Source organism: Oncorhynchus mykiss, chromosome 6 (assembly GCF_013265735.2).
Source record: "Oncorhynchus mykiss isolate Arlee chromosome 6, USDA_OmykA_1.1, whole genome shotgun sequence".
Classification (NCBI taxonomy): Eukaryota; Metazoa; Chordata; class Actinopteri; order Salmoniformes; family Salmonidae; genus Oncorhynchus; species Oncorhynchus mykiss.
This window is the reverse complement of record NC_048570.1, coordinates 82,302,608-82,327,067: the sequence shown is the minus strand read 5'-3', so window position 1 is coordinate 82,327,067 and position 24,460 is coordinate 82,302,608. Positions and strand designations below refer to the sequence as shown.

Here is a 24,460-nt window from a genome sequence, read left to right as displayed (position 1 = left end):
GCTTCTTAGTCCAGGACTAGGTTTGATCTGGGTCCAGGAAAGAGGACCAATACTGTATCTCTCAAGTTAGGATTCTGCCCTCAAATGAGTAGCCATGTCTTTACCCTCTCCAGCTTCTCATTCTCTTTCTCGATGCGGTGCAGCTCCCACTGCTCCTCTACAAACTGCAGGAACTTCTGTCCATTCACCAGGAACTCCCTGGCCTGCTCCTGCTCCCACACATCAATCTGAGCCTTCAGCTTCTTCTCCAGCTGGACAAACAAAACAAAAATATAGGGATATAGCCAAGTGTTGTATAGTATGTGTTTATATAGCATAGCATTATGTACGGCTGGTAATAAACAGAGCCTTGTCATGTTTGTATGTACAGTAGCTACCCCCCTAACAAGGGAATAATACAGACTCGTCTTTTTCAAAAGGATTTACCTTGGGCAGGCTTTTGTGGAGCTCGGCTTTCTGTTTCTCCTCTTTCAGCAGATTCCCTCCTCTGTTGGTGAACCTGGAGGGGTCTGTGGCTTTTTTCTGTGGGGATAAAAAGGTCATGCCAGGGGTTAAACCCCCCTAAGGTTGATGACTGTGCCTCCTTGGAAATCTAAATTAGCATAATACAAAAATCCACACACACACACAAAAAAATTGTTGGTCAATTTAAGCTAGAGATGTTTTTTTTGTGCATTGGATGTGTCTCAATCCACTGCATTCGCCTAAGTAACACTTCTGCATTTGGGGTGAAAGGTGACAGAGCGGTGTTTGTCAGACCATGAGACATACCGAAAATGGGTCTTTGCACAAAATCGTCTGTAGCGTCCAAACGGTTTTGCCTACAAACTATCATGACCCCTCTTTGGAAACATTTTTGCTCCACGACCCCCACAAGCATCTTGGGACTCATCTGAAGTCGGTACAGACGATCTGCCAACTTCTGTCTATACTGGCCGAACAGTTTGGGCTACACACTAGTAGCCCTGTATAAAGTACATCGGTCGTGTTGCTCTAGGACACCCACAGGCCTCATCTGAATGTCCCTCGGTACCGGGTGACAATTTTTTTAATGAAAGTAGAGTACCAGTCAAAAGTTGACACACCTACTCATTATTTTTACTATTTTCTACATTGTAGAATAATAGTGAAGCTATCAAAACTATGAAATAACACATGGAATCATGTAGTAACCAGAAAAGTGTCAAATGCATTTTATATTTGAGATTCTTCAAAGTAGCCACCCTTTGCCTTGATGACAGCTTTGCACACTCTTGGCATTCTCTCAACCAGCTTCATGAGGTAGTCACCTGGAATGCATTTCAATTAACAGGTGTGCCTTGTTAAAAGTTCATGAATTTGAGCCAATCAGTTGTGTTGCGACAAGGTAGGGGTGGTATACACAAGATAGCCCTATTTGGTAAAAGACCAAGTCCATATTATGGCAAGAATAGCTAAAGTAAGCAAAGTAAAACAACTGTCCATCATTAAAGACATGGAGGTCAGTCAATGCGGAAAATTTCAAGAACTTTTAAAGTTTCTTCAAGTGCTGTCGCAACAACATCAAGCGCTATGATGAAACTGGCTCTAATGAGGACTTCCACAGGAAAGGAAGTCCCAGAGTTAAGTTCATTAGAGTTAACTGCACCTCAGATTGCAGCCCAAATAAATGCTTCACAGAGTTCAAGTAACAGACACATCTCAACATCAACTGTTCACAGGACTGCGTGAATCAGGCCTTCATGGTCAAATTTCTGCAAAGAAAACACTACTAAAGGACACCAATAAGAAGAAGATACTTTCTTGGGCCAAGAAACACAAGCAATGGACATTAGACCAGTGGAAATCTGTCCTTTGGTCTGATGAGTCCAAATGTAAGATTTTTGGTTCCAACCGCTGCATCTTCGTGAGACGCAGAGTAGGTGAACGGAGGATCTCCGCATGTGTGGTTCCAACCGTGAAGCATGGAGGTGGTGTGATGGTGCTTTGCTGGTGACGTTGTCAGTAATTTATTTAGAATTCAAGGAACACTTGACCATCATGGCTACCACAGCATTCTGCAGCGATATGCCATCCCATCTGGTATACGCTTAGTGGGACTATCATTTGTTTTTCAACTGGACAATGACCCAACACACCTCCAGATTGTGAGGGCTATTTGACCAAGGAGAGTGATGGAGTGCTGCATCAGATAACCTGGCCTCCACAATCACCCGACCTCAACCCAATTGAGATGGTTTGGGATGAGTAGGACCGCAGAGTGAAGGAAAAGCAGCCAACATGTGCTCAGCATATCTGGGAGCTCCTTCAAGACTGTTGGAAAAGCATTCCTCGTGAAGCTGGTTGAGAGAATGCCAAGAGTGTGCAAAGCGGTCATCAAGGCAAAGGGTGGCTACTTGGAAGAATCTGCAATATATTTTTGTTTAACAGTATTTTGGTCACTACACAATTCCATATGTGTTACTCCATAGGTATACAAACACGTAAGAAAATATATATAATAATAATAATAATAATAACAACAAATGTTTCCTGACCTTTCTTATATCTCTTAGACACTTCAGAACAACCTACTTTAGATTTTTTGGGGGTACTAGCTGTTGTTCTATGTAGTGAATTTGTTATTTAATGCATTTGTATGGGCTAATAGCGGTAAGGCTCCCCAAAAAATAATCAAGTCATTTGTACAAATATTTTTTTATAATTCAAAATGAAAATGTTATGTTATTTAACTTCAAAATTGTTTGGATAAAACAGCCTAGGTAATTCAAAAATAAGCAATAAACATTTTCTTAAAGTGAACTATCCCTTTAAAGCCCATAAAAAAAAGAAGATGATTGCACTTGTCTTTTCCTCCTAGAACCAACTTTGCTGATAACGTCTTTATTGAGAAAAATGTACGAACTACAACTGTGATATGTGGTTGTCTCACCTAGCTATTTTAAGATGAATGCACTAACGGCAAGTCTCTCTGGATAAGAGCGTCTGCTGAATGACTAAAATGTTTCCACGGTGCTTCTCCACTGCTAACCTCTAGTTCCAGGAAGAGTCTCCAGCTCTCCTCCCAGCGTTGAACCCCCTCAAACAGCTCCTTGTGTTCTTCATAGTGCTGCTTCAGCCTCAGGATCTCAGCTTCGTGCAGCCCCAACAGCTGCTCTGTAAAATCATCTGAAGGAGGGAAAAACAAATAATTAAATGTACTATTAAAATCAGTAAGTCACATCGATTTTTTTTTTGCCTTTTCAAAAGGGAAAACTAAATGCCTGGGTATGTGATGTATGTAATTAATAAGTTAACAATCATAAAACACATTGTTCACTAGAAAGACTTATCTGAGTCTTCATTCATTGATTGGTCTACCAAAGCTTGTGTTTAACCTGTAATCAAAACCCTAAAACCCAACTTACTGCTATAATAGGGCACAAAGGCCTGTTGCTGATCACTGCTGAAGAAGCATTTCTCCCAGAGCACTGCGATCTCTGAGCGGATGGCTTCAGTAACGTTTTGCATGTTCAGTTGTTTGAGCTCCATCAGTCGCCTGCCCTCTGCCTCCAACTGAGGTGTGTAAAAGAAGAGAGAACAATTTGGTTCTTTGATTCTAACATTTTCTTGATTAATAGACAGACCTTGTTTAGAAACAGCTTTAGAATGGCAGATAGAGTACTGGAGACAATGGTGACTAGCCAGGGTACAAACCAGAGGGGTATACAGTGCCTTGCGAAAGTATTCGGCCCCCTTGAACTTTGCGACCTTTTGCCACATTTCAGGCTTCAAACATAAAGATATAAAACTGTATTTTTTTGTGAAGAATCAACAACAAGTGGGACACAATCATGAAGTGGAACAACATTTATTGGATATTTCAAACTTTTTTAACAAATCAAAAACTGAAAAATTGGGCGTGCAAAATTATTCAGCCCCTTTACTTTCAGTGCAGCAAACTCTCTCCAGAAGTTCAGTGAGGATCTCTGAATGATCCAATGTTGACCTAAATGACTAATGATGATAAATACAATCCACCTGTGTGTAATCAAGTCTCTGTATAAATGCACCTGCACTGTGATAGTCTCAGAGGTCCGTTAAAAGCGCAGAGAGCATCATGAAGAACAAGGAACACACCAGGCAGGTCCGAGATACTGTTGTGAAGAGGTTTAAAGCCGGATTTGGATACAAAAAGATTTCCCAAGCTTTAAACATCCCAAGGAGCACTGTGCAAGCGATAATATTGAAATGGAAGGAGTATCAGACCACTGCAAATCTACCAAGACCTGGCCGTCCCTCTAAACTTTCAGCTCATACAAGGAGAAGACTGATCAGAGATGCAGCCAAGAGGCCCATGATCACTCTGGATGAACTGCAGAGATCTACAGCTGAGGTGGGAGACTCTGTCCATAGGACAACAATCAGTCGTATATTGCACAAATCTGGCCTTTATGGAAGAGTGGCAAGAAGAAAGCCATTTCTTAAAGATATCCATAAAAAGTGTCGTTTAAAGTTTGCCACAAGCCACCTGGGAGACACACCAAACATGTGGAAGAAGGTGCTCTGGTCAGATGAAACCAAAATTGAACTTTTTGGCAACAATGCAAAACATTATGTTTGGAGTAAAAGCAACACAGCTGAACACATCATCCCCACTGTCAAACATGGTGGTGGCAGCATCATGGTTTGGGCCTGCTTTTCTTCAGCAGGGACAGGGAAGATGGTTAAAATTGATGGGAAGATCGATGGAGCCAAATACAGGACCATTCTGGAAGAAAACCTGATGGAGTCTGCAAAAGACCTGAGACTGGGACGGAGATTTGTCTTCCAACAAGACAATGATCCAAAACATAAAGCAAAATCTACAATGGAATGGTTCAAAAATAAACATATCCAGGTGTTAGAATGGCCAAGTCAAAGTCCAGACCTGAATCCAATCGAGAATCTGTGGAAAGAACTGAAAACTGCTGTTCACAAATGCTCTCCATCCAACCTCACTGAGCTCGAGCTGTTTTGCAAGGAGGAATGGGAAAAAATGTCAGTCTCTCGATGTGCAAAACTGATAGACATACCCCAAGCGACTTACAGCTGTAATCGCAGCAAAAGGTGGCGCTACAAAGTATTAACTTAAGGGGGCTGAATAATTTTGCACGCCCAATTTTTCAGTTTTTGATTTGTTAAAAAAGTTTGAAATATCCAATAAATGTTGTTCCACTTCATGATTGTGTCCCACTTGTTGATTCTTCACAAAAAAATACAGTTTTATATCTTTATGTTTGAAGCCTGAAATGTGGCAAAAGGTCGCAAAGTTCAAGGGGGCCGAATACTTTCGCAAGGCACTGTACATACTACAAAGCAGGATCAATTAGATAACCTTTTTTTGTTTTAACATCATAAACATCTACTGACTTTCTGGTTCATTAAGAAAGCTAAACTTAGATATGTGTTTTAAGTTGTTGAGTCAATTAGACCAAGCCCATTTCAAGCTTATCTTTCAAAAAGAAATAAAAACAGTTATTTCAGAATATTTAGGAAAGTAAGGGACATGGTCAACATTTGTTCATTGGGCTTTGGTCAAAATAAGTGCACTAGAAAGGGATTAGGGTGCCATTTGGGACATAAGCTAAGTGTGTTCACTGACAGCATCCAGGTTCTTCTTCTTGGAGACGACCATGTGCTCTGAGAAGAGCTCTCTCTCCTCCTGGGGCACCTGCAGTCTGTCCCACAGCTCCTGGATCTTCTCCCTGTGAGCCTCACACACCGCCTGGTTCTCTGCCTTCCTCTCCTCTAGCTAGACGGAACAACATAGACACGGGACGGTCAGTAAAGGAGCACTATGGAAATGGGCACGCTCTAGGACATCTGTATTGTCTTTACATGGGGCGCGACTGCAATAAAGACCTGGAACACGGCCAATGACAGATATTAGCAACAAAATGCAAATGAAGATATTTACATGATCTATAGTGAAGTGATAATGAACTGATACAGTATTGTTGAAATGTAGAAATGTAATGCGTGTAGGTCGACTGGTTTTCTACTGTATTGTGATGGTGAGCAGATCAACTTTGTTCATTCTGCACAGACATGGCAAAGTATCGCTCAAACCATCATCTCAAACATATTGGATTAGTTCCATTCTCACTTGGCCGAGGAGGAGTTTGAGTGAGGCGATGTTGTCTTTGGACAGGCAGAAGGCCTCCTGATCCTCACAGATGATGTCCTTCTCGAAGCTGGTCTCTGGCAGCTGGTCCAGGTCGTCCATGCACAGGATGATCTGCCTCTTGATGCCCACAAACTCAGCACGCCGCCGCTCCTGGCCACAGACAGAGAGATATGCCGTTAGGGATCTCCTCAAATGTGTATATTAGTTTACATCAGTGTTTTCCCCCAATATTATTTTCTCTAAGTGAGGCGCAGAATCAATGGCCAACCTTTTTTGTCTTTACGACAAACAATTCAACTAATCATGAATCTAGATTAAATCAGCAAATAAGTGCCGGGCTGAAACAAAATGGCAGAACAAACAGCAGCTCTCCAGGAGCAGGGTTGAAGTATGCACCATCATTCACATCTACGTTCAAATAACATGTTTTCTTTCAAATCCTTTGAGTATTTGATTGAGCCTGCATGATGTGGTTTGGGGTTTGCTCCTTTGGGACTATTCCATTAGTTCCATTGCGCCAGGTAAACGCAATCAAGTGCAGCTACATTATATGTTTTTTTAAACAAATACTACTGGTATGTGAATCCAGGGTCTGCTTTTATTACAAATCCCTATCCACCTTCTCTGTGGTCTGGCTGGCGATGTGCTGGCGGAAGCCGTCCAGCTGCTCCAGGGAGGGCACGGCGTTAGGGTCGAGGGCGTAGGGGTCCGAACACAGAGTGTCAGATAGGCCCTGGTCGCGCTCCGTCAAGGCCTTCAGCTGCTGCATCCTCTGGGTCCGCTCCTTCACCAACATCTCCACCTGGGTCCGGATCTCCTTCTCCTGCTGCAGCATGGTGACGCCCCTCTCCTCCTGGTGAGAGAAAAGGTATTGGGTGAAATTGCCCCTAGACACTGTATTTCCCCCACTAATGGTTAAGGTGAGTATTGAGGAGGGAAAACTGATCCCAGATCTGTACCCAGGGAAGGCACCAGGGTTGGGGTTAATGCCATTTACATTTTGAGTATTCAGGAAGTAAACTGAAAAGAGAATTTCAGTTTACACCCTGGAAGACTTATCCAAAGAAATCTTCAAATTTGAAAATGGACTTATCTAAACTGGAATGGCCTCATTCCCTTCTTTTCCATAAGAGCCTTTTTTTTCTCCATCCACTCATCTTCACGAAATGGACAGCAATAAGTCCATAAATCATCATAGTAAGCCGTACATGCTTTATCCTAGAAATATAATTACTAGAAAGGACAAAGCCAATCAGACCATGGCAATTTGAGTGAGACATTGATTTGAATCCCTATCCACCAGTCATTATATTTCTATGTGTTATGTCATTTGCATACTAGTAAAACTTTGCAGACCCTGTTAGAAACTGTTAGGATGCTTACCTCAAATGGGGGTAACTGCAGTTCCAAGCACAGCGTATCCAGTTGTTTGCGACAGGCTTCGATGCTGCTCAACAGTCTGGTCCTAAGAGACTCCTCCTCTGTTATCATCATGTCTAACAAACCCTGATGAGAGATGTGCAGAAATGACTAGTCAGTCCACATATAGGAAGGAATACATACTTGTGAATTAGCTACATATAGAAATCTCACATTTAGCAGACTAAATAGATAGGGCATAAGTGTGATGTAGCCTAGCAACACACCCCTCAAAAGTAGGTTAGCTAGCTACTGTTCTAGCTCTTCACCAGACGCCCTGGAGCAGAAATAGCTAGTTAACTAGCTACAGCAGGTGCACAGACAGGTGTCACGGCTTTGAGAATGTTGTTTATTGGAGAATAATTACACTCTATGCTTGAGTGTCAATTTGTTCTGACTCACCTTGATGTGATTCTTGACCACATTGGTTCTCTGTAGTCTTTGGTCTTCTGGTATTCCTATCTCTTCCCAGATGTCCTTCAAGTGGCAGAGAGCTTTATTCAGGCAAGCCACAGACTCGGCTGCGAGCACCTCACTGGAATGGGCCGGGGTCATATATAAAAATGTTTAATTTTTGGACTAGCATGGCAGCATTAACGTTATTGTCAATGTCGTCCTGCTATTGTAATTTATCAGTCTTTGAATTGATAACACACAGCAGTCCATCCTTCATTCAGCTTTGCAGACACACCCAGTCGTTAACTGTTAATGTTACAGTATAGTACAATCAAATATGTTATATCTGTGGTATTACAGACAGTAACGTTAGCTAACGTGCTCGCAGCCTAGTCTGTGAATGACTGCCTTGCCTAACGTCAGTCATTCCTGGCAAATTGACATCTAACGTTTGCTAAAATGTTGATTTAGCTAGCAAACTCATAATCTTCAGTAATCTTGCAATTTCTATATAGGTAGCTAGGTATAACGTTAGTCACAAAACACTGCTGCTGTTAAGTTAGCTAACAGCTAGCTTGACATTTCAATTCTGCATGCCAAATGCAATACTTTTAACAAATACAATTCACTTGCCTCTTCCTCATCGTGATGTCCCAGTAATTAAGTCAGTTGTGTTGAAGCTTGCAGCAAAACTTCTCATAAATCCTCAGATCTCTGTCCTTCAGCTTTGCCTGTGTTAAGTCTCTCTCAAGTCAAGCCGTTTCTGTCCGATTCAAAAATATGCATCAAATTGCGGTCTTGTTTCTCATTGGTTGAGGACGGCCATTATGTCATCGTCTAGACATGGTGGTACCATGTGCGCATGCGCAAGGGCGTGGACTTAAGTGACAGACATGCTTTCAAATGTCACCGTACAGAGACGTCATTGTTTATTTACCTACAGGTATTTGATATCGTAAGATTCATAAATATAATTTATTATAAATCACAGACAACAAATAAAACATCATATTTATTTTGTACTGTGGACAAAAAACAACATTCTTTGTACACCTTTTGCAGTTGGTATAGCACTATGATGGAATATATTCCAACGTCAATCCATTTTTTTCTGAATCAGATCTATCCTAGACAGTGACTGCTTCCAATACAAGACTCTGAATAACAGGTGCAAGCATGTAGCTTGTTGTCATATTGTTGATGCAAATTGTCCAAAAAGTCATCTGTATGTGTCCACATGATGTCTTTGACCACAAGCTGGATGCTTCCATTGGCAATGATAGAAAGACCCCAGGACTCATGCATGGTTGTCCAACATAGACTCCAGAAGTCTGGCACTGTTTGTGATAGCTGTGGTCACCACAATGAATTTAATACCTAGAAACACCATAGAGAGAACACATTATCCACTTTTATTCAACTTGTATTTATACCGAGAATCCCAATTGAGAGCCAAGGTCTCTTTTTCAACGGTACAAAGTAATTATGTAGAACCCGCTTGACCTATATAAAACATGTATTGTAAACTATGTAGCCACCACAATACATGTATAACCTAGGAGAAATAGAGGTAGAAATAGGGGCATGAATATATCTTTCCTTAGCTCACACCCTCTACATTTTCCCTGTCAGCATTGGGATTCGAACCGGCAACCCTCTGGTTACTGGCCCACCTCTCAAGACTTCTGCTGTTCCCTACATTGGCACACTGATACATTTCTAGTACCACCACCTTCCAGAATCACAATATAAAGCCTTCCTTACCTTTCTCTCTGCCCAGGAAGCGTAGTGCTGAGATCTCTGAGAAGGTGCACCCACCCAGGAACATGACTAGGATGATACGCTGGGAATCGGTCTTCACCCTTGCGTCTGATCCGTTACTCCCTGCTGAGAGGGGGGGGGGGAGAAAATAAAGAACTGGAATGCTCTGCGTGTTCCCCTTTCCTCAATGGACTTTCCATTCAAAAGTGCCTTTTACATACATTTCAGTGTGAATGTCAAGCCCACTTGTCTTACCTGTGACTGCAAATTCATGTCCGTTGAGCATGCGGGTGACTTCCTCGAGCCCTGTCCAGCCATCACGCTCCAATACCTGCAGACGTAGCACAAGAGGAATACTTTTTATTATATCACTAATTGAAACCACACTTCTGTCTTAGTATCCATGAGTTCATTCATATTGGAGTCCACCTACCTGTTCGATGAGTTTGCAGCTCAAAGGAATGTAGGCTCCACTGAAGATATAGGCCATGTCTCGAGGGACACGGAGGTCATACTCTTCATCTGACTTGGGCACCTTGATATAGATATAGTAAGGACATCCGGTTTCATTGCAATACTGTTTGGTTATGGAGTTAATTTAGGGCAGTGTTTCCCAAACTATATATAAAGAAAATCGCTCTTGGTTCTTAGAACCAGGGTTTTGTCAGAAACCTCCGGTAGCCACTAGATACCGTTGTAATAAACATAGGTTTCTGTTTTCTTCCTACAAATGTGCCTCAATCTTTTAAATGGTTCAAGATACAAAATATTATGACCCCATTACTGTAAGATTAGACTCTCAGGAACACGTATGTATCTTCTGTTTCCCTCCACAATGCCCACAAGCCACGCAGGACTCATTAAAACAGACTGGACAAGACCAGGCACTAAATCAAACTGAAGATCAGACAACATTATTGTCTGATGATCTTCTGAACTTATACCTTTCCTGGTGCATTTTAGTCACTTCAAACCAGATTTCCTTCAGATTGACTGTACTTTTGTCAGTATTTCAGACTGATTTATAATAGACTGTCATAGCCAAAATGTAAACATTTGCCGTTGATAACATTAGTTTTTTGACATGGTGGGGTCAACTTTTTATTTATGTCAAAAACGGGTCGCAGCCAAAATCGTTTGGGACCCTGTTTCCTGGCCATTTCCCAGCCTAGTGCTGAACTAAAAACACAGTTTCCTGGCCATTTCCTAGCCTAGTGCTGAACTAAAAACACAGTTTCCTGGCCATTTCCCAGCCTAGTGCTGAACTAAAAACACAGTTTCCTGGCCATTTCCCAGCCTAGTCCTGAACTAAAAACACAGTTTCCTGTCCATTTCCCAGCCTAGTCCTGAACTAAAAACTAAATTTCATGGAGAATCCAGGATTAGGCTTAATCTGTGTACACGAATCCGCCCTATAATGTTTAGTGAAATTTCATGAAGTTAAAGTAACTCAATACATGGGTATGTTTTTAATATGGTAATTGCTTTGTTAATTAAATTAAAAGACTACATACCAGATTGAGCCTCCTGCCCAAGGCACGGAAATTGCTCTTCTTGGCCAGGGAGGAGAAGGCATCAGTCAGCTTTCCTAAAATAGAACATGTTGAAAGGTTCAAGTGCTGATATTTTGCAGAGCATCTTGTCATTGTCAGGACTCTAAAGTACAGTATATCTATGATGTATATTTTGTGGCTAGTAGTAGTCTCAAAAATGTAAATCACTGTACCCTCACTTGGTTCAGATCAGTCAGTCTCTCACTATTCTTAATTAGCTTAATTTCCTTATCCCAATTCCTTATTTCCTTATGACTTGACAGGTTAAAGAAACCTATTCAGACACTTCATCAATTAGTGGTGGTCACTCAGGAAAGGAAACGAGGAGAAAAACAAAGTAGTTATATACAGTAACAGTATTAGGACCCAGCCTGTATTAAATACAGTAACGGTATTGGGACCCAGCCTGTATTAAATACAGTAACGGTATTGGGACCCAGCCTGTATTAAATATAGTAACAGTATTGGGACCCAGCCTGTATTAAATTTGTAACCGTATTGGGACCCAGCCTGTATTAAATACAGTAACAGTATTGGGACCCAGCCTGTATTAAATACAGTAACAGTATTGGGAATCAGCCTGTATTAAATACAGTAACAGTATTGGGACCCAGCCTGTATTAAAAACAGTAACAGTATTGGGACCCGGCCTGTATTAAATACAGTAACAGTATTGGGACCTGGCCTGTATTAAATATAGTAACAGTATTGGGACCCAGCCTGTATTAAATATAGTAACAGTATTGGGACCCAGCCTGTATTAAATACAGTAACAGTATTGGGACCCGGCCTGTATTAAATACAGTAACGGTATTGGGACCCAGCCTGTATTAAAAACAGTAACAGTATTGGGACCCAGCCTGTATTAAATACAGTAACGGCATTGGGACCCAGCCTGTATTAAATACAGTAACGGTATTGGGACCAGCCTGTATCTGACCTGCGGTTTTGTCGTTGACCAGTTTGCCCACTCTGCTCTCCATGACAGTGAGGGTCTCTCCAGGCTGCTGCTCCACCAGCAGGCCTAGCTGCTTCAGGTTGGAAAACGTCAGTAGGTGTTCAATGCCATAACTCTGAGAGAGGAGATAGGACACAGAAATATGTAACAAGGAAAAGGCTCCAACAAAATAACAATGGAAATACAAAGATACAGAAGGAATCCAGTCTAAATGCACATTACACTGACAATGTTACACAGTAACACACTAGCGAGCAAAATTTGGTCTGGGATGTCATCATTTTGTGGTTGTAAAATGGTTGGTTGTATTTGTTTGTTTAAGTATTTTGATATGTTCACAAAGACGTCTTTTATCCTGACAACGTCAAGATATCTGGGACTGGGAGAGGTCATTTTTCTGGTCACTAAATTTTTTTTTTTCTTCCAACTAGTACACGACATGACCATGACATCACAAAAGATGTCAGCCTGATATCATTACAACCAGTTTTTCCCAACCAGTGCTAGATATCATTTAAAACAATACCTATGATACCAGAACCCACCTGTAGAAACTGGGCTTTTAATGACCGATAATCTTTGGGAAGGAGGCCTGAAAGAAAATATAAACAGCTGATTTAAAAGGAATAAGAATCTTATCATGAGATAAATTATATTTTCATGTGTTTGGTTAAAAAACATCTCTGTGAAGTCTCACCGTTTTCTGTGAGAGACAGCAGACAAAGGAGTCTCATACTTTCCACCATAGAGACCTAAGGTGGATGATAACACAATAAGGTGGATGATAACACAATAAGGTGGATGATAGCTTCCTCCAGGTTTACAGTTTGATGTGGTTGGAGAGAACAATTATAGTTATAAAGGAACAATTATGTGCCAGGATGATTGATGAACACAACCAGTAATATACATCTTATTTGGCCGATTTAGCACTATGATTACCTGTATGCATGTAGCATTCATAGAAATATAATGAATAGAATGGGTTTGGAGGCTCTACCCCTGGCAATTTGACTGGTAAACTCATGGGTACACTCAGAATGGCTGCCAGTCCACCCATTATGACACCATTGACTTGAATGGAGACGCCCTTTCTATTCATTATATTTCTATGGTACCATTATCTTCCAAACAATCTCACCTGTCTATTGATATGCTCCTCTATGTAGGAAATACATTCACGGATTTCAAACCCCTCCAGTAAGGCTGTCGGGTGGGGAAATAAGTATCAGTTATTATGCAATGCAGGAAATGGGATTCATATGGGGAAAAAACATTTGCCTCAAAGTACAGTATAGCCTATGTCATGTAATATTACAGTGCTCTGTCTTCAACAGCTCTTGGAAGTCCTGCTTCGTTTTCTTCTTCATCATCGACTCACTGGCACCAATATCTGAAGAGAGACATGTCTTTTTAAAGGGATACTTCAGGATTTTTGCAATGAAGCCCTTTATCTACTTCCTCACAGTCTAATGAACTCATGGATACCATTTGTATGTCTCTACATCCTGTATGAAGGAAGTTAGAGGTAGTTTCTCGAGCCAATGTTAACTAGTGTTAGCGCAATGACTGAAAGTCTTTGGTATCTCATAGCATACTAGCAGTTACCATAGACGGTCTAAGGCTGCATCGCAGTGCTAGAGGCATCACTACAGACCCGGGTTCGATCCCAGGCTGTATCACAACCGGCCGTGACCAGGAGTCCCATAGGGCGGCACACAATTGGCCCAGCGTCGTCCGGGTTAGGGGAGGGTTTGGCCGGGGTAGCCCGTCATTGTAAATAAGAATTTGTTCTTGACTGACCTGCCAAGTTAAATAAAAACAAAAAATAAATTGCGCTAACACTAGTTAACAACTTCCTTCAAAATGCACGCAGACATAAAAATGGTCTCAACCAATTCATTTGACTCTGGGGAAGTAGAGACTCAATACTCACGCAGACTGAGGAGCCGATGCTCCTGTTTTAACCCTTTCAGCTCCTCCGACACAAACGTCTTCATCTGTTTAATGTTCATTCCACTACGCTTCTGTAATGACAGAGACGGAGAGAGATGAATAATCGTCAAACATGAACTTCTACTCTTTGATGTAAAGAAAGCTCTAAGAGGACATTTAAGACAAATATTATACATCCACGTAGGGCAACACTTCAACAGGGGGGAATTGTTGGAAATTATAAATGTGCTGTCAATCAGCTTACCATACCTAGCAAATAAAGGTAAAAAAATAGATTGGAAGCACAAAGGCCCATATAGATGTAAATATGGTCAGAATGAAACACTCACATCATATGCAGTCTGGAGGTTTCGGGCCTTTTGACTTAGGAAGCCAAACACCTGGGAGAAATGCTCGTTCCTGATCTCGTTAAAAACCTGAGATAGAAGCACGTACAAATTCCAGTGAGACTGTCATCCTTAAACCAGTGATGGGGAAATGATATCAACTCAACCGTGTTATACTTCTAAAAGGCCAACCTTATCTTGAGAGTTTAGCATCACTTTTATACTCTTGTCAGAGGAGGTGACATCTGGACAAAACTCCACACATCCTATAGGACAAAGAGCTGGATTAGAATTCCATACAGACAAAGGACATGCAATAAGATCTTAATGCCATTTTATGCATTGTAACTGTAATGGTATACAGCAATAAGAGGCTTCAGTGTGTGTGGTCCTTGACTAGGACACAATATATAAAGACCACATTATTTGCAGTATGGCTATTTCAAAGTAGGGACTGTAATCAGAGCAAATATCATTGCTTACCACATTTAATTCTGAAAATATCATCGACAAGTCCTTCATAGACAACCTGGGAACACAGAGGAGTCACAAGGTCCACATCTGCAAAGAGAGAAAACATTAGTATGATATCAGCTATTATTATGACAAGTATCACCCTATTGTTATACTTAAAGGAGAATTCCATTCCAAATCCACATTTTCATACGTTAGTCTGATTTAAAATGTAAAAAAATGAGAGCAACAAATAAGACAAACGTCACAACTGCCGTGATTCACAGTTCAAGAAAGATCTACCTCTGTCAATGAGAAACACATTTCCGATCTCCGCTTGACGCGCTCTCTGTTCCCCCTCCTCCACCTGCTCCCTCCACGATTCATACGCCATCTGAACCGGGCAAGAGACCAGACATACTGTTAACACATACTCTATGAATCTCGTCTAAATCATGGTGTTTGAAAATCTAAATCATCTGTACCGGTGCTGATTTCTGACTGTGTCTGCATTCAACAACATACAGCTCTACCTTGATGAACACGACAAAGACTGGTTGGCTGAAACATAAACAGACTGGCACCCATAATAAATCATTCATTCAGTACCATCTAGAATCATAATCCCAGATGTATTTTAGCTTTGTTTTAATTCAGTATACAAGGCAGCTAAACGCTGAATTGCGGTATACAAAAGTACATTAAAGAGTGTTGATGTACTGAGCTGATCTTACCTTGGAGCATCGTCCGATCCCATACACCTTAGAGAAGGGGCCGTAGACAGAGTGTAGGAGATGCAGGGCACTACCCGCTGTTCTCACCCAGCGCTGGTCTCCCTCCTGTGGACACACAGGTCATGCTTGTTAGCAAAATAATTAGCACTATGAATATAACCACGCTAGTCCCAGTACTAGGTTGTTAGTTATATGCCCAAATGTGTTACTAATTTGTTATTACACTGTACCTGCTTACGTAACTACATGTAAATACATCATTTTTGCATCATAAAGTGGGACTGATATTCCTAAATACAGCTCCCATCAGCACTACTGTCTATCATTACCAAGAAGTAGTCTCTGAAGAATTCCGGAAGCTCCAAGCTAATGATGTCATCGTCCAGGGGCAGGAGGTAGAATGACCACTCGTCAGTAGTCACATCTTCACAAGGGAGTGAAAAAGTGTCTGTTAACGTTCAAACATCTGGAATACCAAAATATGAATATGAAATATCAAAATACACCTACCACCAAAGATTCCCTGCTCCTCCAAAAGGTTCTCGCATGCATAAAACTGTAAGAGACACGGAAAGCGAGAGAAGAATGAGTAAAGAAAACAAATATAATTGTTTTATTGCAGAGAGTATTACATAATACTACATAATAATCACCTTCTGAGGGCTAAATATGATCTTGTATCTTCTGAATCTCCCAAATGCTTTGTCTGCATTGACCACATCTGGAAAAAGAAACCAATTTGTCAGTGGATATAAGAAACAGCCACGAACCATCCTGTATAACTGCCCATACAAACCACCTGGGAAACAGCACTCTACTCACTGCTGTCAGACTGTATAATAACTCTACCTCTTTAATGATTTCCCCCCTCAATTTTTTTGTTGTTTTACAATCACATTTTAATATTTCAATTTCCATTCTAAAAAATGTCCTGTAATGTTTCAAGTGTTCTGTATTCTATTTATGTAATGTATTATGTGTTATGTATTTAAATGAGTGTTTTGTAATTATTAGTCATGTAAATTTTGCATTTTTTCAGTTGATCTGTGAGCAAGAATAAATCAAACTCATAACAGAGTGATTTCCCTCATTGTCTTCCTGATCAAGGACATTAAATCAGAAGCCTTTGTTTGCACAGTAACACAACGTACTCCAGAAGCACTGTCGATAATACCACTGATCCAGAAAAGACAAGGCATTTCAAAGTCTGGGACGACAGTAATACAGTCATTCATTTCTCTGGAAGGGACTAGCGTTGCTAACTTAATCTTTCACTGCATTGGCATCCCAAGAATTACACTTTAATGACATACAATATGAATCAGGGTGCCACCATTCTACTTACCACATATCCACTTGACAGTTTTTATTCTTGGGCGGATCAGGAAGCATAGTCTGTCAAGGAAGGCACATTGTTATGGCGGTGTTACAACATTGTTATGGCTGTGTTACAACATTGTTATGGCTGTGTTACAACATTGTTATGGCGGTGTTACAACATTGTTATGGCTGTGTTACAACATTGTTATGGCGGTGTTACAACATTGTTATGGCTGTGTTACAACATTGTTATGGCTGTGTTACAACATTGTTATGGCTGTGTTACAACATTGTTATGGCTGTGTTACAACATTGTTATGGCGGTGTTACAACATTGTTATGGCGGTGTTACAACATTGTTATGGCTGTGTTACAACATTGTTATGGCGGTGTTACAACATTGTTATGGGGGTGTTACAACATTGTTATGGCTGTGTTACAACATTGTTATGGCGGTGTTACAACATTGTTATGGATGTGTTACAACATTGTTATGGCTGTGTTACAACATTGTTATGGCTGTGTTACAACATTGTTATGGCTGTGTTACAACATTGTTATGGCTGTGTTACAACATTGTTACGGCTGTGTTACAACATTGTTATGGCGGTGTTACAACATTGTTATGGCGGTGATACTTGTTCCTCCAAGACAATAAAAGAGAAGCAGATCTATGGAACTACAATCGGATTTGCTACTTACTGATCTGAGGTGCTGACAATGGGTTTGTGTTCCACTTTGTAAAGCTTGTCCACATCATGTTGCTACAAGGAGAAGGGTGACAAAGATTGTATAGGACTGAACCTCATTGTAACCTGGTAAACTGATATATGTAAGGACAGGCAATCAATATGGTATACAGCAATATTCAGAAACATAACAATGACATGTACCTTTAGTGTTGTGACATTAGCAATGCGGTCTAGGGGGCTCATCAAATCTGCCTCAATGAACAGGTCCTTCCTCCCAGGTAGCTTTAAACCAGGGGAGTAAAAATGCAGTATGATGATGAATATACCTAATCAATCCCCAGAAGAGGAATTTAGGATTGCTACCAGCAGTAGAGACTAATATACATTACAGAAACATAGAGGGACGCTTTCCCAGGCACAGATTAAGCCTATAGAATCTCAATTGAAACAGATTTTTAGTCCAGGACCAGGACTGTCTGGGAAACTGACCCAGGCTTTACACCTTTAATAGGATCCATGACTTGTGTGAGTACTTGTGGATACTGAGACACAAGACAATTGATAACCTGAGTGGGGGGAAGATGAGTGGAGTAGTCCTACCTGTTCCAGTAGGTAAATGAGCTGGTCCCTGGCCAGCCTCTTGAGCAGAGAGAAGTCAGGGAGCTCAGGGGCATCTCTCCTGACACTGTGAGCCATGGGGCCTGAGGTGGAACAGAGTGACACACCTGCCCAACCATTCACCTCCCTGGAAAATACAATCCAGCTGTGATGGGCTACCCACTGGGCACACTCTAATTCAATTAACACTGTTTCCACGTCATTTCAATTAAATTGAACCAATGTGGAATATACATTGAATTGACTTATTTGCAGAGTGGGTAGCTTCACAATGACAACGAGCTAGCTAACGTTAGCCACCTAGCTAGAATTCGCTAGTAATATATTATAGGTTTTGCAAATTCCTAAAATATAATATGAATTATAATTTGTCAAATATCATACGAAATGGTTGATGGACATCCACAAATTAATGCATACCATACGAAATATAACTAATATAACTAAATGGAATGTCTCGGATTTAAATACAAAATAATAAGAAATGATCTGAGACCAGGTGCCCCTACACACACACACACACACACACACACACACACAGCAGTGGGCTCTGTCTATTGTGCTGACAATGCAGCATAGATACAGATTTTGTGCCAACCTGTCACTCAATAATTTTAAAATATTTTTATATAGAGACATTACAACAAAAACTGAAGGGGCACAAGTTTCAAATGAGGGGGCTAATCCTTTTGGCTAATCGTGGAACAGGGCCAGCTACAGTATAGTGTATATTTTTTATTTGAACAAATTATTTCTCACTGAAATGAAATATACGTTTCGAAAACCGGGTTGAACGCGATTATTATTTACTTTTCTAAACGTTAAAACAAAGCGTCGAATTTTTGTTTACATTGAGACAAATGCGGGTTTAACACCTGAAACCCTGAAAACCAACATACAGAGAAGAGTTTTCGAGAGCTAACGTTAGCATACTGTAGTTATCAGCTGATTTAGTAGTCACACCATGATTAACTGTAAATGGCAATAAGGACGACGACAGTCATTAAAACCAAATGTATATACCGTTACCTTATAGGTTATTGGACGATTTTGACGATTTAAAAATGTAAAATATACAAAAAATGCTCTATCAATTTTAGCTAGCTATGAACATTACCTTGGTTTGTTTCCGGATGTGCGGATGGGATGTTGCGAATCTTTGTTTCACTACGAACAAGTAAATAGAGGGCACCGTATCTCAAGACATGACTGGAGAGAACTGTTTGGAGAACTGTACCTAGTCAATGCACTTTGCTGTTTACAGTATGCAACTTGCTACTATGAGTTCAGATTCGGTTATATTGTTGCAGACGGTGACATTTTCTGCTGAAAACCACCAAGATCAACGGATTAAAGAGCCCAAAGAAACCAACTATCCAATAGGTACCGTAGCCTCTCCCTATTACCTATCAATGATGTAGCTATATAAAAATCATTGGTACTAATGTGGTGGAAAAGTGGATTTTTTAAAGCAAATACCAAGTTGGCAGCATCCAGCACTCACCATGTTTCTTTCCTTTATCCTGAAGATCCTCTTTTGACCATTTAGATGCACCAGGTCCCTAGCAGAGCAAACCTTCCTCATCTTAATTCCAACATCATCACCAGTCTCCATCATAACCATGTTCTCTTCTTTATTGTTCAATATGTTTACAGGTGTGGACCAAAGACTCAAAAGAAAGGAAAACAAACACAAAACACAAAGGAGAGGACGAAAGAGGTGTCCGGTGGATGGCTGTCAAGTCACCGTCATTCACCTACCTCGTCACCTGCGGCAGGTCCATGAGTGGGGCAGAGAGGAGGCCCAGTCTGCAGTCAACACATTTGGTCTCGGAGCACCAAGCAGACATGGTGACAGCAGCAGCAAGGCTAAAAACAACCATCACTCCAGGCCTTGCCCCATGACAGGCTGTCATGAATTTGTCAAAAGACTGCCAGCCCACCTGAGAAAGCAACACAAGCTTGAAAATAACTCTCCTCTATACAGAGAGCTTCTTACAGCATCACAGAAGAGAAGGTCAAATGTCAATGAATGAATGTTATGATGTTTACTGTGAATAATTATTCTAGCTGATGTATTGAAGTTGAATGAGAAATATGTAATTGAATTGGGACATGATTGAACAAGACAATATTTGGGAAAGGAATAAAGAATGCGCTTGAACTGCCACACAGCAGGCCGACTCAGACATCCTTTCTGAGGCTTGTAACAGATACAGCATAGAAAGACCAGCATCAATTCATATCCGAAGTGGTCACACTCATTTACACACAGACCTTTTTTGTAGGATGTAAACCTTATGTATGTCCAGTGGTGTAAAGTACTTTAGTAAAAATACTTTAAAGTACTACTTAAGTCGTTTTTGGGGTATCTGTACTTAACTTTATTATTTATATTTTTGAAGACTTTTACTCCAATACATTTCCCTGACACCCAAAAGTACTCGTTGAATGCTTAGCAGGACAGGAAAATTGTCTAATTCACACACTTATCAAGAGAACATCCCTGGTCATCCCTACTGCCTCTGATCTGGCAGACTCACTAAACACAAATGCTTAGTTTGTAAATTATGTCTGACTGTTGAAGTGTGCCTCTGGCTTTCCGTATAAAAAATATAAAAAAACATTGTGCCGTCTCAGCTGATTATTATAAGGAATTTAAAATGATTTATATTTTTACTTTTGTTTCCTAAGTATATTCAAAACCAAATACTTTTAGACTTTTATTCAAGTAGTATTTTACTGGGTGACTTTCACTTTTACTTGAGACATTATCTTTTAAGGTATCTTTACTTTTACTCAAGTTTGACAATTGGGTACTGTTAAACCACTGCGGACATGTCTGTTCCTAGAAAACCAGAGAACGCAAATGGCAATGTCAAAATTGATGAGCAAAAAATTTGCTAAACTCAGCAAAAAAATAAACGTCCTTTCACTGTCAACTGCGTTTATTTTCAGCAAACTTAACATGTGTATATATTTGTATGAACATAACAAGATTCAACAACTGAGACATAAACTAAACAAGTTCCACAGACATGTGACTAACATAAATTTAATAATGTGTCCCTGAACAAAGGGGGGGGGGGGGGTCAAAATCAAAAGTAACAGTCAGTATCTGGTGTGGCCACCAGCTGCATTAAGTACTGCAGTGCATCTCTTCCTCATTTCTGGGGGGAATGGCCCTAGCCCTAGCCCTCACCCTCCGATCCAACAGGTCCCAGACGTGCTCAATGGGATTGAGATCTGGGCTCTTCTCTGGCCATTGCAGAACACTGACATTCCTGTCTTGCAGGAAACCACGCACAGAATGAGCAGTGTGGCTGGTGGTATTGTCATGCTGGAGGGTTATGTCAGGATGAGTCTGCAGGAAGGGTACCACAGGAGGGAGGAGAATATCTTCCCTGTAACGCACAGCGTTGAGATTGCCTGCAATGACAACAAGCTCAGTCTGATGATGCTGTGACACACCACCCCAGACCACGACAGACCCTCCACCTCCAAATCGATCACGCTCCAGAGTACAGGCCTCGGTGTAACAATCATTCCTTCGATGATAACGCAAATCTGACCATCACCCCCAGTGATACAAAACCGCGACTTATCAGTGAAGAGGACTTTTTGGCAGTCCTGTCTGGTCCAGTGATGGTGGATTTGTGCCCATAGGCGACGTTGTTGCCGGTGATGTCTGGTGAGGTCCTGTCTTACAACAGGCCTACAAGCCCTCAGTCCAGCCTCTCTCAGCCTATTGTGGACAGTCTGGGCACTGATGGAGGGATTGTGCATTCCTGGTGTAACTCGGGCAGTTGTTGATGCCATCCTGTACCTGTCCCGCAGGTATGATGTTCAGATGTACCGATCATGTGCAGGTGTTGTTACACGTGGTCTGCCACTGCGAGGACGAGCAGCTGTCTGTCCTGTCTCCCTGTAGCGCTGTCTTAAGCGTCTCACAGTACAGACTTTGCCATTTATTGCCCTGGCAACATCTGCAGTCCTCATGCCTCCTTGCAGCATGCCTAAGGCACGTTCACGCAGATGAGCAGGGACCCTGGGCATCTTTATTTTGGTGTTTTTCAGAGTCAGTATAAAGGCCTTTAGTGTCCTAAGTTTTCTTAACTGTGACCGTAATTGCATACCATCTGTAAGCTGTTAGTGTCTTAACGGCCGTTCCACTGGTGCATGTTCATTAATTGTTTATGGTTCATTGAACAAGCATGGGATACAGTGTTTAAACCCTTTAAAATGAAGATCTGTGAAGTTATTTGGATTTTTACAAATTATCTTTGAAAGACAGGGTCCTGAAAAAGGGATGTTTCTTTTTTTGCTGAGTTTATTTCTATTTTTAAGCTGAAATTAAGGTTTCTTGGATAAGCCCAAATAAATATTTACATGCAAGCTTTGGTTACTGTCCTTCTCCACCTGACATTTTCCATCTTTTTGGGTAGAGTTTACTTAGAAGATACACAAGTGATTTGACTGCAGTCTTCCTGTTTAGGTAAGAGTAGTGTGTAGTTGGTATTGTGCGTGTGCACATGTTGAGTAAGGAAAGTTCTCTGACAGGTGGTCCTGGTCCACTTGTGTACAGGTGAGGGCATACTAGGCATCTAATTGGTAGGGCTGGAAATTGCCAGAGACCTCACGATACGATATATCATGGTACTTAGGTGCTAATACGATATGCAGTGTGATTCTATACGTATCACAATTCTATATGTATTCTGATTCAATACTGCAATTTGATTGCCATTAGGCGTTCCAACCACACTGCTGGACAAGAGAACGCCGTGAGAACATAGGTTTTGGATGTAAAAGTGCTCACAACATGTTGGCTAACCATTTAAAAAAAATCAAAAGTAGATGGGCTGTAGGATGATAAATAGCTACATTTTGGCACAGGTAAACCTTACTAACAATAGCTAGCTTTAACAAACAAGAATACAAAATAAAATAATAATTCTAGTCACCGGAAGGTTGCAAGATCGAATCCCTGAGCTGACAAGGTACAAATCTGTCGTTCTGCCCCTGAACAAGGCAGTTAACCCACTGTTCCTAGGCCGTCATTGAAAATAAGAATGTGTTCTTAACTGACCTGCCTAGTTAAATAAAGGTTAAAAAAACAAGAGTGAGTCCTAGGGGGGAGAGAGAAATGTAGAGGCTATCTAATACACTAACTAAAAGTCTGTACAACATATATTATTACCACCGTGTGCTCTGTGTGTCTATGTAAAACTACGGGTCAAGTCAATGTAATTAGTATTAGTAAACTTGTTACTATCATTGTCCTGCTCTTTATATATTTTTGTAATATAGCAGTAAAACTGCTAAGTGCTGGAGGACATTTGTAAGTCCTATTAGTTTGCAGGATCAATCTAAATTCAGATATTTATCTTGTATCACATACATTGCATCAGTTTCCTTTTGAATCATCAATACTGAAAATCAAAGGGTTCTTTGGCTGTAGGAGAACCCTTTTTTACTCCAGGTTGAAGCTTTTTGGGTTCCAAATAAAAATCTCAAAAGTATTAGTCCACATCCCAGAGCCTCATTAAATGTGCATGAGAGCTTTTCTGTGCCGAAGGACTTAACATTGGCTGTGATGTGGGTGGGGGAGGGTGAAGGTTAATGAATCCTTTCCTCTGTGGAAAGGGTTCTACATGGAACCAAAAAAGGGTTATTCAAAGGGTTCTCCTATGGGGACAGCCAAAGAACTGTTTTAGGTTCTTGATAGCACCTTTTTATCTAAGAGTGTAATGAAAGAAATGTATTATTTATCTTATTGCTTCACCGACATAGTTCATCACAACTCACTCTATACAAGTCACTTATATTAACATAGACAGGGCATTCTATTTCAGTTTTGTTATTGTAGGAAGACGTTAAACGTGTATATCAATCTAAAGTTTTGTCCTATTTTGACAAGTTAATCATACATGCAGGTAGAACTTGCAAAACATTTATGATGACATCATATGCTATATTACACGTATGTTACTATATTCCACACCGACATTTGAGGTTAAAAATGTGTAAGGGCATATGGTCAAGAAGATGAACTCTTTCTCTACTGATTCTCTGTTGGAGGGATTTACATGTCAGCTTTGGTTAAAGTTTATTCTGGTTCTTTGGACCGTGAGATTTTCCGAAGCT

The 24,460-nt window shown here is 40.8% G+C and overlaps 2 protein-coding genes and 1 long non-coding RNA gene across 12 annotated transcripts in view; 1 reads left to right on the top strand and 2 right to left on the bottom strand.

The window, feature by feature from the left end:
• LOC110526676 (protein regulator of cytokinesis 1) overlaps positions 1 to 8,743 on the bottom strand; it is a 12,049-nt gene extending 3,306 nt beyond the window's left edge. For 3 of the 6 annotated variants that reach the window (XM_036981161.1, XM_036981156.1, XM_036981158.1), the window contains exons 1-10: positions 8,576 to 8,742; positions 7,949 to 8,081; positions 7,511 to 7,633; positions 6,747 to 6,980; positions 6,107 to 6,277; positions 5,603 to 5,752; positions 3,387 to 3,534; positions 3,011 to 3,147; positions 427 to 522; positions 105 to 251 (exon numbers count right to left, since the gene is read on the bottom strand). In XM_036981161.1, the coding sequence (XP_036837056.1) occupies positions 105 to 251; positions 427 to 522; positions 3,011 to 3,147; positions 3,387 to 3,534; positions 5,603 to 5,752; positions 6,107 to 6,277; positions 6,747 to 6,980; positions 7,511 to 7,633; positions 7,949 to 8,081; positions 8,576 to 8,586 (1,350 nt within the window). In that variant the 5' untranslated portion in view covers positions 8,587 to 8,742. Of the gene's footprint in view, positions 1 to 104; positions 252 to 426; positions 523 to 3,010; positions 3,148 to 3,386; positions 3,535 to 5,602; positions 5,753 to 6,106; positions 6,278 to 6,746; positions 6,981 to 7,510; positions 7,634 to 7,948; positions 8,082 to 8,575 lie in introns of all 6 variants that reach the window. The other 3 variants (XM_036981157.1, XM_036981160.1, XM_036981159.1) reach the window with 2 other exon arrangements.
• A 198-nt stretch (positions 8,744 to 8,941) lies between these two features.
• Positions 8,942 to 19,524, bottom strand: vps33b (VPS33B late endosome and lysosome associated). 4 transcript variants are annotated; one of them, XM_036981151.1, is made up of 24 exons: positions 19,431 to 19,524; positions 18,296 to 18,440; positions 17,897 to 17,977; positions 17,706 to 17,767; positions 17,029 to 17,078; positions 16,337 to 16,404; positions 16,194 to 16,239; positions 16,013 to 16,107; positions 15,684 to 15,788; positions 15,253 to 15,343; positions 14,980 to 15,057; positions 14,689 to 14,762; positions 14,500 to 14,586; positions 14,151 to 14,241; positions 13,533 to 13,607; positions 13,356 to 13,420; positions 12,912 to 12,966; positions 12,760 to 12,806; positions 12,197 to 12,329; positions 11,218 to 11,291; positions 10,137 to 10,238; positions 9,959 to 10,034; positions 9,707 to 9,829; positions 8,942 to 9,319 (listed from the first exon to the last, which is right to left on the bottom strand). In XM_036981151.1, the coding sequence occupies exons 2-24, from the start codon at positions 18,389 to 18,391 to the stop codon at positions 9,240 to 9,242; spliced, it is 1,854 nt and encodes a 617-aa protein (XP_036837046.1). In that variant the 5' UTR covers positions 18,392 to 18,440; positions 19,431 to 19,524; the 3' UTR covers positions 8,942 to 9,239. The 4 variants fall into 4 exon arrangements, with proteins under 4 accessions (XP_036837046.1, XP_036837048.1, XP_036837047.1 ...); XM_036981153.1 differs by having other exon boundaries at positions 9,707 to 9,826; XM_036981152.1 differs by lacking the exon at positions 19,431 to 19,524 and adding an exon at positions 19,343 to 19,365.
• On the top strand, positions 18,937 to 20,936 carry LOC118964940. Of its 2 annotated transcripts, none has more exons than XR_005052260.1 (2): positions 18,937 to 19,696; positions 19,970 to 20,936. It is a non-coding gene; the product is annotated as an uncharacterized LOC118964940 (long non-coding RNA). The 2 variants fall into 2 exon arrangements; XR_005052259.1 differs by having other exon boundaries at positions 19,447 to 19,871.
• Positions 20,937 to 24,460: the final 3,524 nt, after the last annotated feature.